The sequence below is a fragment of the Mytilus galloprovincialis genome, chromosome 5 (assembly GCF_965363235.1).
Source record: "Mytilus galloprovincialis chromosome 5, xbMytGall1.hap1.1, whole genome shotgun sequence".
Classification (NCBI taxonomy): Eukaryota; Metazoa; Mollusca; class Bivalvia; order Mytilida; family Mytilidae; genus Mytilus; species Mytilus galloprovincialis.
In genome coordinates this window covers 73748459-73766666 of record NC_134842.1, presented here as the reverse complement: position 1 = coordinate 73766666, position 18208 = coordinate 73748459, and the positions used below count along the sequence as shown (strand labels likewise).

General features: G+C 33.6%; 1 protein-coding gene across 1 annotated transcript; it reads right to left on the bottom strand.

Moving 5' to 3' along the window:
* Positions 1-174: 174 nt before the first annotated feature.
* LOC143076384 (uncharacterized) lies at positions 175-15012 on the bottom strand. The gene is made up of 8 exons (XM_076252122.1): positions 14784-15012; positions 13574-13680; positions 7402-7489; positions 6778-6929; positions 6139-6175; positions 5745-5831; positions 5176-5211; positions 175-693 (listed from the first exon to the last, which is right to left on the bottom strand). The coding sequence occupies exons 1-8, from the start codon at positions 14841-14843 to the stop codon at positions 568-570; spliced, it is 693 nt and encodes a 230-aa protein (XP_076108237.1). The 5' UTR covers positions 14844-15012; the 3' UTR covers positions 175-567.
* Positions 15013-18208: the final 3196 nt, after the last annotated feature.

The following is an 18208-nucleotide window of genomic DNA, read 5'->3' as shown; positions in this document are numbered from 1 at the left end:
CGTGAACACAACAAAGAGACACAACAGGTAAAAATGTCATATATAGATGTACACCAGTCAATATTGTGTTATTATCTTAATCCCTTTTTTTTTTAAAAAACTAATGTAACAAAGAAGCACAAAAAGGCATACATCGAATTAACAACCTCATTTTGCTTTTTTATTATACGATTTTATTCATCTTTGTAAAATCTACCCATAAAGGATTGAAAGATTTTAAGTGCTGTGACCGATGTCTTACCCTGACAGACATATGGTTGATCATGGTTAGATTACCATTAACTCTGACGTAGAATCGTGCGTTTGACGTCACACAGATATATAAAGTATTTTTGTCTTTTAAAGAATGACGTGACGCATAATTATAGAACCACAACAAATGAATAAAAAAAGACTTAGCTGTAAAAGAAATAGTAAAAAGACAAATATATAACGCGTTATTAGATGATTAATGTCACAGTTCTCTATACAGTTGTTCAGATGATTAAATTATTCGTTTTCTGTGACTTTATTGATTCTGTCATTACTATATATATATATAATGGCACTTTCGTGTTTATGTAGGAACTATTTTATATTGGTTTGAATGGGTCCTCTGGGATTTATTAATGTTCTTTCTCTTAATATGGCTGGCATATCTTCTTCTCTGTTTTTCTGATCTAAGTCGTCTATGCGATTACCCTGCCTTCTTCTCTACAAATTGAAAATAAGTTAAATAAATATCCTTAAAAAATACTACTCCGAATGAAGTGCTAAAACATGCAACCGAACAGTGGATGTCATGCAAAAAACTGTAAACTGTTAAAAATAATTTGTTAAAAGTGTTTACCAGTATACTCGAAATAGTTATCAAAGGTACCAGGATTATAATTTAGTACGCCAGACGCGCGTTTCGTCTTCATAAGACTCATCAGTGACGCTCATATCAAAATATTGATAAAGCCAAACAAGTACAAAGTCAAAGAGCATTGAGGATACAAAGTTCCAAAAAGATGTGCCAAATACGGCTAAGGTAACTTTTTTTTTTTTAATTTTACCATACCATGGAGGTTGTCTTACATTCGACGTTGTATCCGTATTTTCGGTGATATTGTCGGACCATGTATTACACCATTCGTTGAGTTAATTTGTTTGATATAATATATAAAAAAAATAGTCAAGCTCAACTAAGGTCAATCTTGTCTAAGAAATTCGAAACATTGTTTCTTAATAACTTCTTAATTATGCAACGGAGAATTACTTATTCGGCTAATTTAAAAACAAGAGTGCACACGCTGAAATGTCTCGGTGATATAGATACAATGGATAAGCGTTGATTCTTGAAAAAGAAACCATGAGACCGCAGGGCGAATGGTTTGTTTTTTATGAATCAACGCTTATCCATTGTATCTATCACTTAAACTATTGTGATAATGTCTTTGAAAATTAACGCCTATTCTTAATTAGAAGGTATTGTAAGTGAGTTTAATTAACCACGATATTGTGTCAAACGATCCATTACAATAAATTAGATATCACAATTAAATGTTAAAAAAATACAAATATATTAAAACACAACACGTCTGCGCTTAAAGATCTTCATATTATCAGGCATCCGAATGTTATCTGTTTTTACAAAATAAGATATATTCGAACTTATTTGTATTTAAATTGATCTTAATGGAAATGGAGAATGTGTCAAAGGGACAACAACCCGACAAAAAACATAAAGTGCGTATAATAAGTATGTTTCTGAAATTTCTAGCCATAAGCCTAATTCAAGTAATATCACGATTTTCTGGCATAGGAATTTGCGAATTAAAATTTGTAAAATTATGTAGTAAAACAGATGAAATCATAAAATATTAATTTATAAAACAAAAATGGACCAATATTATGCAATCCATTTTTGTTTTGATCCAAACATATGGAATAGCCAACCATTATCCGATAATAACGACCAAAATCGCTTTTTTTACACAAAATATCCACAATAACATTCAAAACAAAAACAAAAACATTCAAAACAAAAACAAAAACATTCAAAACAAAAACAAAAACTAGAAATCTAGACTATTGGAACAGCAAAGAGAATTCAGGGATTCGAACCTAAACAGAAAAGTCCTTAGCTTTAACACATTTATCTTAACTACGAAACCTCGTGGCTACCAACTCATACTATATGATGACCTATTATGTATATATAAAGGTACAAGCCATGTGACTGTGTTCGTTGAACCGATGTATATCATATATTCATTTATATATATAAAATAGACTTTTAAATCGTAACCGATTGGTAGCCCAGAGGTTTCGTCGATATGTTAATGTCAGTAACAAGTTACAAAATTTATGGACGGGTTCGAATCCCAGTGAAGGCATATAAAAATTACAAAAATTAAAGGTAAGTTTTTAAAAATAATTCCATTAGTGAACAGAAATCAGGAAATAAGTCAATTCAAACTTAATGATATTAGGCATACAAAGGAAACAATAGAATATAATCTGGTGAGTCCATTTCAGCGACGGATTTAGGAAGCGTTGGTTCTAGAAAAAGAATCCACGGTAAATGAATAGGCTGACGTCACCACAATGGTTTAACCTTCTTTACTAATCATTGATATTATGTTGATAGACCTAAATATAAAGTTTTATTACAACTGTCACATAAACTCAACATTAACCAAGAAAACAAAACATTGATCAATGAACCATGAAAATGAGGTCAAGGTCAGATGAACCATGCCAGGCAGACATGTACAGCTAACAATTCTTCAATACAACAAATATAGTTGACTTATTGCTTATAAATTAAGAAAAACAGACCAAAACACAAACACTTAACACTTAGCAATGGACCGTGAAAATGAGGTCAAGGTCAAATAAAACCTGTGTAACAGACATATAGATCATAAAATATTTCCATACACCAAATATAGTTGACCTAATGCATAAAGTATTTGAAAAATAGACCAAAACTTTAAAGGGCAATAACTCCTAAAGGGGTCAACTGACCATTTCGGTCATGTTGAATTATTTGTAAATCTTACTTCGCTAAACATTATTGCTGTTTACAGTTTATCTCTATCTATAATAATATTCAAGATAATAACCAAAAACAGCAAAATTTCCTTAAAATTACCATTTCAGGGGCATCCACCCAACAACAGGTTGTCCGATTCACCTGAAAATTTCAGGGCAGATAGATCTTAACCTGATTAACAATTTTACTCCATGCCAGATTTGCTCTAAATGCTTTGGTTTTTGTGTTATGAGCCAAAAACTGCATTTTACACCTTTGTTCTATTTTTCGCCATGGCAGCCATCTTGGTTGGTTGGCCGGGTTACCGGACACATTTTTTAAACTAGATACCCCAATAATGATTGTTGCCAAGTTTGGTTTAGTTTGGCCAAGTAGTTTCAGAGGAGAAGTTAAAAGTTAACGACGACGGACAAAGATTTTCAAAAAGGGGAAATAACTCATTTTTCGAAATTACATCCAAATTAGTTTGAGCATGAAATTTTCAATTGCTGGAATATGTTATATGATATATTTACCCTCAATACATCTAAAAATAGTTTTATTTATAAGAAAGGACTATTTTATCATGAAAATATTCATATGAAAAATATTTATTTACAAAAAGAACCTAAAAAAGGGGAATTTCAGGGTAAATTACAATGACTAGTATTCCTCTTTTGGCAACTTTCTGCAACATTTACCCAAGAATTTTTTTGCAGAATTTTGTTGACAAAACATCCATTAATTTTATATTTTATAGTCCTTTATGTGAGGATTTCTGCGTTTTCGGTAAAATCAGATGTAAAAAATGACAAAAATCGAGAAAAATTATGCCTATATTTGTGTTACGTGGACCCCCTTTTGAACCAAAAAACTGTTTTTATTCGAAAAATTTGTTAGTTTAAATGATTGGATTCTTCTCTTATACCCATGAAAATAACAAAAAATGTTATGCTTGATCTCATTTTTACCATAAAATATGATGTTAGCCATTTCTCCTTGCTATACTAATATATACATATGATGTCATGTTGTTTCCATGGCAACCAGACTATACAGATTTTTTTTTTATTGATTTTTTTTTAATTTGACTGTTAGTTTGGACCATTTCAACTTAAAAAAAAGTAATCGAAAAAAAATAATCTGGCCAAAATTGTTCATATTTGGTCTATTATTACAGCGAATTGAAGTTAACTTTGACCACTGAACCATGAAAATGAGGTCAAGGTCAGATGACACCTGTCAGTTAGACATGTACACCTTACAATCATTCCATACACCAAATATAGAAGACCTATTGCATAAAGTATAAGAAAAACAGACCAAAACATAAAAACTTAACTATAACCACTGAACCATGAAAATGAAGTCAAGGTCAAATGACACCTGCCAGTTGGACATGTACACCTTACAGTCCTTCCATACACCGAATATACTAGCCCTATTGCTTATAGTATCTGAGATATGGACTTGACCACCAAAACTTAACCTTGTTCACTGATCCATGAAATGAGGTCGAGGTCAAGTGAAAACTGTCTGACGGGCATGAGGACCTTGCAAGGTACGCACTTACCAAATATAGTTATCCAATTACTTATAATAAGAGAAAAATTACCATTACAAAAAATCTGAACTTTTTTTTCAAGTAGTCACTTAACCATGAAAATGAGGTCAAGGACATTGGACATGTGACTGACGGAAAGTTCGTAACATGAGGCATCTATATACAAAGTATGAAGCATACAGGTCTTCTAACTTCTAAAATATAAAGCTTTTAAGAAGTTAGCTAACGCCGCCGCCGCCGCCGCCGTAGCCGCCGCCGGATCACTATCCCTATGTCGAGCTTTCTGCAACAAAAGTTGCAGGCTCGACAAAAACTATGGTGACTGTCGCTTAAACTGTTATTTTATTTTTATTCCAAAACACAAAATAAAAAACATTGAAGGACAATACGGTCTTGTACATAAAAAAAAAAAAAAACAAAAGTTCTTTTTTTTTTCTGTAAAAGTATTTTATCTGTGTCGATGATTATTATTATTTTTTCATTGCAAAATACTGCCTAGAAAAAATAACCTTATGCAGTATGATGTACACTTAACATTCATTACAAAATGATACCTAGAAGAAAAAAACCTTATATGGTATGATGGATGTAATCTAAACATTGGCTATACCTTCTGTGCTATTTCTTTGACACATTGAGTACAGGCCTGAAATGAGAAAATAATGTATTATTAGAACTAAGTTTAACGACATATAAGTTCTGATTGTTCATGCATAAACATCTTTTTTTAAATCCACAAATCCTTGAATAGTATATGGTTTTTTTTTGTATCTGTTCCTTTGAAAGATATAAATCCTTGCTGATTTTTTTGTATAATTTGTACCTTTTTTTCTCTCTTGCATGCATGGTATACTTGTTCCCCATCGCTCACAACATCTTCTGATTGTAAGTCCTATTTCGAGGGGGAGCGGGGACTTTCGGGTTGGGTTACGTAGTGTTTTTTTTCGTCGATTCTGATTAAAGATAATTTGCAAGATGATATGTGACGTTTTTAGGTTTCGATTAATGGCTTTAATCCATAAAAGGCAGTCCGTGCCATTACTATAGTTATAGCTATTGAATTATTGCAAGTTCGCCTTGTTGCATTATTGTGATGAGACTTGAAAGTTTAGGCGTGAAAACATAAGCATATAAAAAGACAAAATTCGTTTTTTGAACAGTGTTTTACGTACTACTTACATTTCTATTATAAAATAGAATCACTGTAGCAAAAGCAAGGGCGACAACTCCTACTCCCGTTAGTATATATGGTAAATAGTTAGTACGCTGTAACAATAACCATCACTGTCATGATTAATACCACGTTCATCATGTAGTATTTATTCTTACAAATACACATTAATGCAAAGGATGGCGTAATTTGGCAGTATTTCAGACTTTTATGAAATTATAGTGAATGCGTTTGGATCTTGTAAAACTGTTTTTGAATTTGAATGGAACCAATTAGTAGTGCATGTATTTAAAATAATTTAACGTTTTCTGAATATCGGAAAAAAAAGCTATACGAGTATATAATTTACTTCCAGACATACACTCAATCAGTTCAAAATTTAAATAATTATAGAATACATACTGTACACTCGTCGCCTATTTTCACTTCAAACGAATAGCTATAATATAATCGAAAGCATATATAATATCAGTAATACTTTATTGTATTGATTTATCATGGATTTATGCGGGGTTTTTTTTTTGGCTAGATGTTACCTCATGTCATTGTTTGTATATTTTCCCCATGACTTACATGTATGTTCATCGTTAACATTTTAGAAATCTTCTATTATACTACTGTGTCTGATTGATTTAATCATTTCTACACTAATATAATATTTTTGAGTTAGTCTTCTTAAAAGGTTTTCCTCATAATAATGTGTGCTTTTTACTATGCTCAACATATGTAATTAACATAGATACTCGAAAATGACAATCGTATTTCTAGTGAAATTATCAGACGATGTAATAGTTGTAACGAATTTGAAGAATTCTTTTTTGTCTTTGTAATAGTTTATTCAAAGTACAAAAAGATTCCAAAAATAACTGTAGTTTACTGTTGACGACAAGTTTATTATTTTGTATACATTAATAGAAGCCTTTGATCTTTATTAAAAAGTGAGATAAAAGACCAAACTCTTCACTTGTTTAAACCTACATATGCCTGATAGATCAATCCCCAGTTCTTACTGAAAGAATATTAAAAGTATATTTATATTACTTGTTGTTAGAGTTATGTGCCTGTTCGATATTTTCAATCTTGCACGTTGGGCGTTTTAGACAAGTAGCATTTGGACGGTGCTTGGCGGCATTTTCGCACAAAGTGTAGTTTTCATTTCCAAAGTAGACTTTTCCTTTGATTAAATGTATGAACTGAAAATAAATATAATAAAATAAAGTAGCCAACTTATTTCAACATTGTATGGTATATTGAACAATTGACCTAATGACATGGTTAATCTCACTGCATCACTATTGAAATAAATTTCTTTATTGTCTAAATGGAGATAACTGTCATTCCCTAAAAGGTTATAGTGATCCTATAGATAATAATAAAAAGATGTGGCGTGCGCTTGCAATTGAAATGTTTCATATTTTCATGTCGGGGCCTTTTATAGTCCACTATACACTATGGGATTTTCTCATTGTTTAAGGTCAAATGGTTGCATATACAAGTATATAAATTGCTTTTATTCACTTTATTTGAACTTTGGTGGATATACTTTTAGCTGTCTCATTTGCAATCATACCACATCGCCTTATTTTTGTATTCACTAAAATATACTGAATAATGCATTTATAATTATAGTATGTTTGTCAACCAATATTATACAATTATACCTACCTTTTCGCTGCACTTAAACACATGTTTATAGCCAATAATTGGTTCGAATTTGTGTGAAAAGCAGGTGCTAGTTGCATGCATATCACAACTGAAATTATAAGAGACAAACATTTTAAGCAATTCTTGTTATAAAGATGTTAAACATATGAGTGAAATTGTATCTTTTTATTATTAAAGGGACCTCCGTGGCTGAGGTCAAAGAAGAGGTTGTGCGTTCGAATCCTGCACGTGATAGGTGCAATCGACACTAATCTTAATTGATTAGGATTGTCAGTTTTACTACCATCAAAAACAATATCCGATTTTTGCTTGTCTGTAGTAAACTATGATCTTGTATAGCTGATTGTATACGAATATGGTTTTACTCATTGTTGAAAGCTGTATTTAAACATAGCTACATATAGAGTTAAATCGGGTCATTTTGGACATTGACAATCATACCACATCACCTTAGTTTTATATTTCAATTCAATTCAATTCAAAGTTTTATTGCCATATAAACTTTACAGTTTGTGACATATAACAAAAACAAAAACAAATAAAGACAATAACTAAGTACAAATTCGTGAGGTAAAATTAAAGGGTCCCCTGTCCTCAGTTCCATTGACTTCTTTATAAAGGATCCTAGTTTATTCACTTGTGTTGCTGTTGATGGGTTAAGTATATATTTCCAACATCCAATAGATTTAGTTTAAAGACGTCATAAACAGTCAGAGAAAACATGACCTAGTGCAATGCCATGATACAGGTATCGACAGGTTGTAGGTTCATGAATGTGTATATATATATATATGACTGTATAATGAAATGAATCATGATCCTATATTATATATAAAAATTGTTGAGTTAGATTGCTGACAAATGATATATACATTGTGTATGAAAATAATAATATAACATCTACACACGCTTAAAAAACACGTGTCTCATGTCTATCTCTAGATTCACCTTCCGTGACAAGGTAACACTACGACTATTGAAGTTGTACGCCGCTAGATTAAAACTGACGTGGAAAGGTAACACATGCCCACCGAAAGCTTTTTTTTTTAGAGCCCAGGTGGTCGTGTGGTCTAGCGGGACGGCTGCAGTGCAGGCGATTTGGTGTCACGATATCACATTAGCATGGGTCCGAATCCCGGCGAGGGAAGAACCAAAAATTTGCGAAAGCAAATTTACAGATCTAACATTGTTGGGTTGATGTTTAGACGAGTTGTATATATATATATATATATAATAATATAACATCTACACACGCTTAAAAAACACGTGTCTCATGTCTATCTCTAGATTCACCTTCCGTGACAAGGTAACACTACGACTATTGAAGTTATATTTTTATATAGCGGATGTGGTCGAGTGGTCTAGAGCGCTGGACATGAGGCTAAGCGATTGGTGCTGTAGTGTATCAAAGGTGTGAGTTCGAATCCCGCTGAGTGACGGACAAAAATTTGTCAGTAGAAAATCTAACTCTAACACTGTTTGGTGTAAATTTCAGACTTATATATATATATATAACCCAATAGTTAAGTTTTATACTAAGTGAGAAAAAAAATCACAGAAATAACGAACTCCAAGGAAAGTTCAAAACGCAAAGTCCCAAATCAAATGACAAAATCAAAAGCTCAATCACATCGAGCGAATGGATAACAACTGTCATATTCTTGACTTGGTACAGGTAATTATTCATGCAGAAAATAGTGGATTAAACCTTAATTGTGTTATAGCTAGCTAAAGCTTTCACTCGTATGGTATTCGCATAGAATACCATATGTGAACAAAACTAACAGAAATAATAGGTTGAAATGTCAAAATAAGGGTACAACATTCAAAATTGTATTATTATAATCATAATCACTATAAAACACCAAAGGGTATATAGGCAAGGCACATATTAAGCAAAAAAGAAAGACAAAAATACAAAAACTTAGCATGGCACAATTATAACACAATGTCGGGATGTACAAATACAGAGCCACGTCAAATGGATATAACACAAAATACACAGTTTGGGAACGGAACTATACGGTTTTCTAATATTTTGGTCATTCGGGAGACTGTCAAGCGGGGCTCCGACATTTACAAAATAACAAGTTGCTTGATGGAAACTTTGATGAACTCTTATGTTCCTATATAACGTTTCTGCTTAAAGTTTTGATAGCTAAAACATTCTTTATGTAAATATGAACCAACAAAATAATAAGAACGATGTATGCATCCAAACGTTTTCCTTAGAATGGTGGAGCTCCGTGTAAAACGGTCAAAATTTTCGCACAACAGCGATCCAAAATGTCAAATAAACATCGAAAAATCAATGTCTGCTACCTGAATTTTCGTATGTACCTTTTCTGATATATAGTCTTACCTGTCTGGAAGTTTCTAAGCCTTTGTCCCAGTAGAAATCCAAATATATTCATTTTCTCCATGTCGGATATTTTTCCTGACTGTACAATCGCTTGCAAGTTTACTGTAATATCACTCGGAGCCTTCCTGTACAATCGCTTGGAGCGTTTCTTTTCATCGTTTGGCCAACTAGATTACTCCAAAAGAAGGATAACCCGCTTTACCTTGTTATGGCTTCACGGTCCAGCTAGCAAGCAAGCTAGTTAAAGGTATTACCTTTACCTACACACTCATTGCATTTTGCTGTAATAGTTTCTAGTGGCATATGACTAATAATAACTCTTAAGTAGATAATGCTTACCACTATCTCTTCTGCCACCTTCATGATCAGTTTATGTTTTCCATGATACCTTTGTCACAGAAATATTTATTAAAACTACTGCAATCAAATACAATATATGTCTGGCATCATTGTTCTCTCCTTTTTCTGTTACGATTTAATAACAGTTAGTTATTTGGTATTGTTATTAATTTTTTTTAAACCTAAATTACACACTCAAAAGTGTTACTGATGTTTGAAGCTTTTATTTGAATAGATCCAGCCTGCATAAGCGGATGCGGTATGCGGGGAGAGGCAGTTTTGGTGGTTGAAACCCCATATTTTTTATTTTTTTTTATTTTGTGGACGTTTAGGGTGTTCCGTGGTTTGGACCCCCCTTTTGCAGAAAGGCGGGATCCGCACCTGGTCTGATATCGTCAATGAAAGTATTAAATGATGATCCGATCATTCAACTGAATTTTTATAGTTTGGTCTTGTGCTGTGCTAGTTTTGGGGGAAAATGAGCACACACAGACATTTGTAACTCTGCCAAAATCGTTATGTATCTGTTTCAAGTCAGGAGCCCGTAGTTCAATGGTTGTCGTCGGTTCATGTCTGTCATATATGTTTTTCGTTAATTGTTTTATTATGAATTAGGCCGTCAGTTAAATTCGAAAGGTATTGATTCTTATTTTTCATGTCGGGACCTTTTTTAGCCGACTATAATTGCTTAAATCCATTTTTTTTTTAACTTTGACAATCATATCACATCTCCTTATTTTTATGTTGAAGATATAAATGTGGTTTGATAAAATGTTGTTCTCACTAAAAAAAAAACTGTTTCGTTCGTTTGTCGGATGTTATAGTCGGGAAAATTGAAAAGTTCCTGAATCGTGACATTGATAGAAAACAAATCATGTTGAAGGATTTTATGTTTTCTTTGTCTTTCAGATAACAAGTCAGGCGCGGATCCAGAGGGGGGGGTTCCGGGGGTTGGAACCCCCCTTTTTTTTTGCCGATCAATGCATTTGAATGGGAGCATATAGCTGGAACCCCCCTTTACTCTGGGTTGGGAACCCCCCCTTTTTAAAATGGCTGGATCCGCCCCTGCAAGTCCTCTCCCATCCTTGATAAAATTTAATTTTACTGGAGCTTTTTCTACCAGTAGCTATAATAGCTTGTAATAAACAGACATCTCATTTGAAATTATACAAAATCTTCGTATTTTAATATCATGTTAATTGACAAATACGTGTCTTTTCTTGGATCAGTGGTTAGGCAGTAACCATTTGATTTTCGGGGGGAGAGGGGGGGGGACAATCTATTTTTTTCGCCACAAGTCGAAAACAATTTTTTCTTTCAATTTTAGCATTACATACAGTGGCAGCTGAGCGTGAAACAAACAATTTTTTTTTCTCAGGGTCAAAAACTAGAAACAAACTGTTTTTTCAAAAATATCCATAGCCCCCCCCCCCCCCCCCCTTCCCCTCCAGAAAATCAAATGGTTGCTGCCTTAGCTACCACCATTCCACATTCGAATTCCTTTATGAAGTTACAATATCCCGATCCTGTGATGAAAATTCTTTGTTGTATTGTTCAAATATGTATTTATTATTTTTTTTTAAATTGCTGGTAAAAAAATTCAAAATATGCTACTTACCCTGCTAGAGCATCTAGTCACCTTTCGGTATATATACATATTTATTTTGTACGAGGGTTATTTTCATTTTTATTTTAGATTAGATTCTTAACATATTTTGTACTGTCCTTTTCTTTTTGTCTTGTATACTTATTCAGTGGTTGTTTGTTTATGTGTTACATATTTGTTTTCGTTCATTTTTTGTACATAAATAAGCCGTTAGTTTTCTCGTTTTACATTGTTATTTCGGGGCGTTTTATAGCTGACTATGCGGTATGGGCTTTGTTCATTGTTGACGACCGTACGGTGACCTATAGCTGGTAATTTCTTTGTCATTTTGGTCTCTTGTGGAGATTTGTCTCTTTGGCAATCATACCACACCTTCTTTTTTATATTTGTTGTACACATTTTGTTTTTGTCTCTGATATAGTCGCATTAAAAGGGTTCCTTGAAAGAATCTTAATTGTCAAAATGACTGGTTTTGTGCTTAATATTTTCACTTCAAATACCATAGATGAATATAATAGGACAGAAAGAAACAACCAATGCAATGCATATGCAATGTATTTACTAAATTTGGCCAAGCAACTCTACAGGAAAGCTCCAAGTGATTGTACAGGAAGGCTCCGAGTGATATTACAGTAAACTTGCAAGCGATTGTACAGTCAGGAAAAATATCCGACATGGAGAAAATGAATATATTTGGATTTCTGCTGGGACAATGGCTTAGAAACTTTCAGACAGGTAAGACTATATACCAGAAAAGGTACATACGAAAATTCAGGTAGCAAACATTGATTTTTCGATGTTTATTTGACATTTTGGATCGCTGTTGTGTGAAAAAAATTTGACCGTTTTACACGGAGCTCCACCATTCTAAGGAAAACGTTTGGATGCATACATCGTTCTTATTATTTTATTGGTTCATATTTACATAAAGAATGTTTTAGCTATCAAAACTTGAAGCAGAAACTTTATATAGGAACAAAAGAGTTCATCAAAGTTTCCATCAAGCAACTTGTTATTTTGTAAATGTCGGAGCCCCGCTTGACAGTCTCCCGAATGACCAAATTATTAGAAAATCGTACAGTTCCGTTCCCACACTGTGAAATACATTAAACAGTAAAAGAAATATTGAATTAAAAGAATACTATTAACACCGTGTATTATTATGTGAAGTTAATACGAAATATTTATTAACAAGGTATCTTCCGATGAACTTTTTTTTTAAAAAGGACGAGACGTTCTTTGACATAACCCTGGTTCATCAACTTTCAACTCAGACACTAGTAAAGTTTAACAAAGTCTGAGTAGTAGCTGCAAGCTCTTGAATAATGACCGAATAAGTAAGGAAATGTATATATACAATATACAGGCGAAGTTGGTATATTGCTGGAAAAATGATAATTTTAAAATTAAAATCGTCTCTTTTGCCATAGTGGCTGGTTCTGAGATGACCGTGTATGTCAAATTCGAGGTATTAGTCTAAAAAAAAAAGGCTGAGGAAGCCGTGTCTGTTGATTTTTTTATTTCTAGTTCTGGGGGATCTATTAATGGAACCCAATCAGAAAATTTTGTGTTGGTAATGGAAAGAACTTCATAAATACCTATATGAATGTGACATTAAACGACAAGGCTTTTTTATCTTCTTGTTTTAGACAAGTGTCGGAAGGAACTCCAATTCATATGAAAATAAAAAGAGGTCGGCAAGGTAAAATTACATCTACAGTTACATTTTTCCACATGAGTGTTTTAAAACATATCCCTGTATACCAACAAGAACACATTATTGCAACATCATTAATGTAGAGATAATATGTGAACATTTGGTATAAAAGAACATATAATTTTACGAAACCTTACAAAATACTAACCTACGGCCAGTACATACTTCGATGGTCACGTTATCACAAGATCCGGGACACGATGCGCTTAAAATTTCGATACTCGTCCCTTGGATGAAATCTGTATATCTAAACAACTGAAAAAATAACCAAAATATAGTATAGTTGAGTGATAAAATGGTTTATTAGGTTAAAAGATATCAATGTACAAATATTTTTTTTTTAATTTGCTGTCTCATTGACTTATATCCCAGTTCTCCTTTATACATTTCGGTTCAAAACTGGGAGTTATAACCCAATTGAAAACTATAAATAGTATCGATATCAGTATGTTAACTCAACACAGATTATACTTTTGCACAAAACTCACTAGGGACGCTCGAATGAAAAAAGTTATAAAGGCAAAATAAAGAACGAAGTTGAAGGTCTCAAAATTTCGTACGATTTTGCCAAATATATGTATACAATTCCGAAAAATTCAAAGTTTATACGAGCCTAAAACGCACGAGTTGCTCATCTGGCAAAGGTATATATTCCATATAGATCTACGCTATAAAAAGTACAAAAAAAATATTTACTAAGTACTGTTCAAAAACTTTATTTAGATAAGTTTGCCAGTTTTGTTTATCAGACAGAAGAGATTGCATGTTATTCAAACACAACAAGTTTTAATCGTTTACAATTTTTTTACTACGGAATCTTTGGTCAAGACTCAGTCTAGACCTTTAATGACTATAATTATAGTGACTGACGGAAACTTCGTATTATGACTGTCCCTTTGGTATCTTTCGTCCCCCTTTTACGTTGTATTTCTATATCAAGCGTTCGGTTTCATGAAAACAGTGTTTGACCCAATAAGATATTTCACTAATTTTAATATTTCAAATGTATTTTATTTGATCATGAGTGACGGTTTGATTTATATCCAAATGTTACGATAACGGTTCAATATTATCAATATTGGTCATAACTATTTGTAAAAAGCAAGCCTATACACATACAATTATTTAGAAAATATGTATTTATTTTAAAAGAGGTTATCAAGTAATTAGAAAGTGGTTGGATACAACTGTTCATTTAAGGACACATAATTTCTTTCGAAGAGATTATCCGCATCCAAAACATAATTATGAATGATGAAGTATTGGCCACTGGACGATAAACAAATAACAATCGGTCAATCTTTATACACAGGAAGTGATCAATAATAAAAAAAAAATGTAATATAAATAACACTCACAATAAATAAAAATACAATCATCCACACTTCTTTTGTTATACACAAATCATATAAAACCATATCTCCCTATTGATATTATGTTTCAATCTATCTCGTATGAACATATTGTTAATCAGTGATTAAATCGATACTGTTTCTACACATTTGAAATATTTGATGATAAAAACTTTCGTCTGTATATGTCTTCCTGTTTAATGTTCCAATATTTATATAGTGACAATATATTTTAGTCTTCTGTCAGACATATCTATAATCATTGAATACGTAGAAACCCTGCATATCTTAAAAACTTTTAATCATAATCATCAAATTTTAAAGATTTTGAGGATCTTTAAAGTATGGTATTTAACTGATAATAATTTAAAGGTAAAAAAGAAGCTTGGACATCTTGTGAGGTTTATATGAATAAAGCCTTTACCTGCATTTCAAATTTATAAAAAAATGATCATAACTGATTTTCGACTACCCCCCCCCCCCCCCCCCAAAAAAAAAAAGTTCTGCCAACAACGATTTTAACAAAGACTATAAACCAGAGAGTATTTAAGAACGTAGATCTCACTAATTTATTTAATTATTATACTAAAACATGCATCGGTATTCGCACATTATTATAATTTTAAGTCCCAATTAATCAAGTAGTTACTAGTAATTGATGTATGTATTTTCCCCGTGTCCTCAGATTGTGATAGTTGTGATATGCAATCTACCGGTCCTTTGATTGAATATATTTGTATATGAAATGTAAAAGCCCTTAGGGTGCTATAAACAGTTTCGTACTAAAAACTAGGGGTTATTCCCCGACTAAAAATAACCATGGAAAAACCCCTGTTTATTTACTTACTTGGTGAAAAAGTATCATGTTTTTTGTATTTGATTGTAAAAATTAGTTAATTAGCTTTCAATTAAAACAGGTTGAATGATTGAAATAATTTTAAAAATTATATTAAATATACATGTTTCGAGGGGAGACAACACTGTAAACAGTCTGTTTTTTAGCAGTGAAAATTGAAAACCTATTTGCAGCCACTGTAGCTCTTTTCGGAGCAGGCGACCGTAGTAATACCCTGAAACAAGATTTTTTTGAAAGGCCAGGTAAAAACCTACAAAATTCATACAGTTTTGATTATGAAAAATGTGCATGGATCATGTCTTCATGGGTGTGCACATGACATGATTTCAAGTTTTTTATGTTAAAATTATACCTTTTTTCCCCCATGTTCATTGGATGAAATTTTTATAATAAATTAAAAGTACACATTATTTTTATTTCATTATAAACTAGAGAACATTCTGATTCCAGTGATATCTAGTTTATACAAGTATCTTTATTAATCAGTCCACCAGTAAGGGAGCTACCATTTGATTTTTATGGGGGGGGGGGGGGCTAGGATGAAATTTGAAAAAAATAGGCAGGACAGGAGTTTTGAATAAAAAAAAAGGCAGGATGAGACACTTTGCAAAAAAAAAAGGCAGGGTGACAATTTAGGTAAAAAAAGTCAGGATAAACTAATAAAAAAAAGGCAGGACCGAATAGAGTGAAAAATAAAAAGGCAGGACAGAGATTACAACTAAAAAAAAATGCAGGACAAAATTTTTCATCCTAGCCCCCCCATAAAAATCAAATGGTAGCTCCCTAAGGGTCACATATGCATGGTCCCTCAAAACATGACGTCATAGAAAAAAACTGTTGATTGCACCCTTCAAGTACTGGTTTTTGGTTTATATATTATATAATAGAAGTTCTTAATAACTGAATTGCAGTAAAGTTAATCAATAGCACAGATTTCTATCGATATTTTTAAAATCAATGGATAATTATGTAAAGCTATAGTATACTCAAACGAATGCGCAAAGCAAAGTAACACAGGAAGTACACTCAAATGACGGTGTGTATTACAGTAACCCAGGAGGTACACTCAAATAACTGTGTGTAGCACAGTAACCCAGGAGGTACACTCAAATGGCTGGGTGCAGCACAGTAACCAAGGAGGTACACTCAAATAACTGCATGCAGCAGTTACTCAGGAGGTATACTCAAATGACTATATGCAGCACCGTAACTAAGGAGGTACACTCAAATGACTAAGTGCAGCACAGTAACCAAGGAGGTACACTCAAATGACTCTGTGCAGCACAGTAACCCAGGAGGTACACTCAAATTACTAAGTGCAGCACAGTAACCTAGGAGGTACACTCAAATGACGGTGTGTATTACAGTAACCCAGGAGGTACACTCAAATGGCTGGGTGCAGCACAGTAACCAAGGAGGTACACTCAAATAACTGCATGCAGCACAGTTACTCAGGAGGTATACTCAAATGAATATATGCAGCACCGTAACTAAGGAGGTACACTCAAATGACTAAGTGCAGCACAGTAACCAAGGAGGTACACTCAAATAACTCTGTGCAGCACAGTAACCCAGGAGGTACACTCAAATGACTAAGTGCAGCACAGTTACCTAGGAGGTACACTCAAATGACTGTGTGCAGCACAGTAACCAAGGAGGTACACTCAAATGACTGTGTGCAGCACAGTAACCAAGGAGGTACATTCAAATGACTGCATGCAGCACAGTGACCCATGAGGTACACTCATATGACTGCATGCAGCACAGTAACCCAGGAGGTACACTCAAATTACTGCCTGCAGCACAGTAACCCAGGAGGTACACTCAAGTTACTGCCTGCAGCACAGTAAACCAGGAGAAACACTTAAATGACTGCATGCAGCACAGTAACCCAGGAAGTACATTCAAATAACTGTGTGCAGCACAGTGACACAGGAAGTACACTCAAATGACTGTGTGAAGCACAGTAACACAGGAGGTACATCCAAATGACTGTGTGCAGCACAGTTACCAAGGAGGTACACTCAAATGACTCTATGCAGTACAGTAACCCAGGAGGTACACTCAAATGACTCTGTGTAGTACAGTAACCCAGGAGGTACACTCAAATGACTCTGTGCAATACAGTACCCCAGGAGGTACACTCAAATGACTCTGTGCAGCATAGTAACCCAGGAAGTACACTCAAATGACTATATGCAGTACAGTAACCCAGGAGGTACGCTCAAATGACTAAGTGTAGCACAGTAACCCAGGATGTATACTCAAATGACAGCATGCATCACAGTATCCAAGGAGGTACACTCAAATGACTAAGTGCAGCACAGTAACCTAGGAGGTACACTCAAATGATTGTATGCAGCACAGTAACTAAGGAGGTAAACTCAAATAACTGCGTGCAGCACCGTAACCAAGGATGTACACTCATATGACTACATTCAGCACAGGAACAAGGAGGTACACTCAAATAACTGCGTGCAGCACAGTGACCCAGGAGGTACACTCAAATGACTACATGCATCACAGTAACCCCGGAATACACTGAAATGTCTCTGTACAGCATAGTTACCCAGGA

Excerpts from the sequence above, each read along its gene's own strand:
- LOC143076384 (XM_076252122.1), bottom strand. The coding sequence starts at position 14,843 with ATGGTTTTATATGATTTGTGTATAACAAAAGAAGTGTGGATGATTGTA. Across the intron at positions 6,930-7,401 it reads TGTTTAAGTGCAGCGAAAAG|TTCATACATTTAATCAAAGG; the intron begins GTAGGTATAATT and ends ATTTATTTTCAG. Across the intron at positions 6,176-6,777 it reads GCACATAACTCTAACAACAA|CTATTCGTTTGAAGTGAAAA; the intron begins GTAATATAAATA and ends ATTATATTATAG.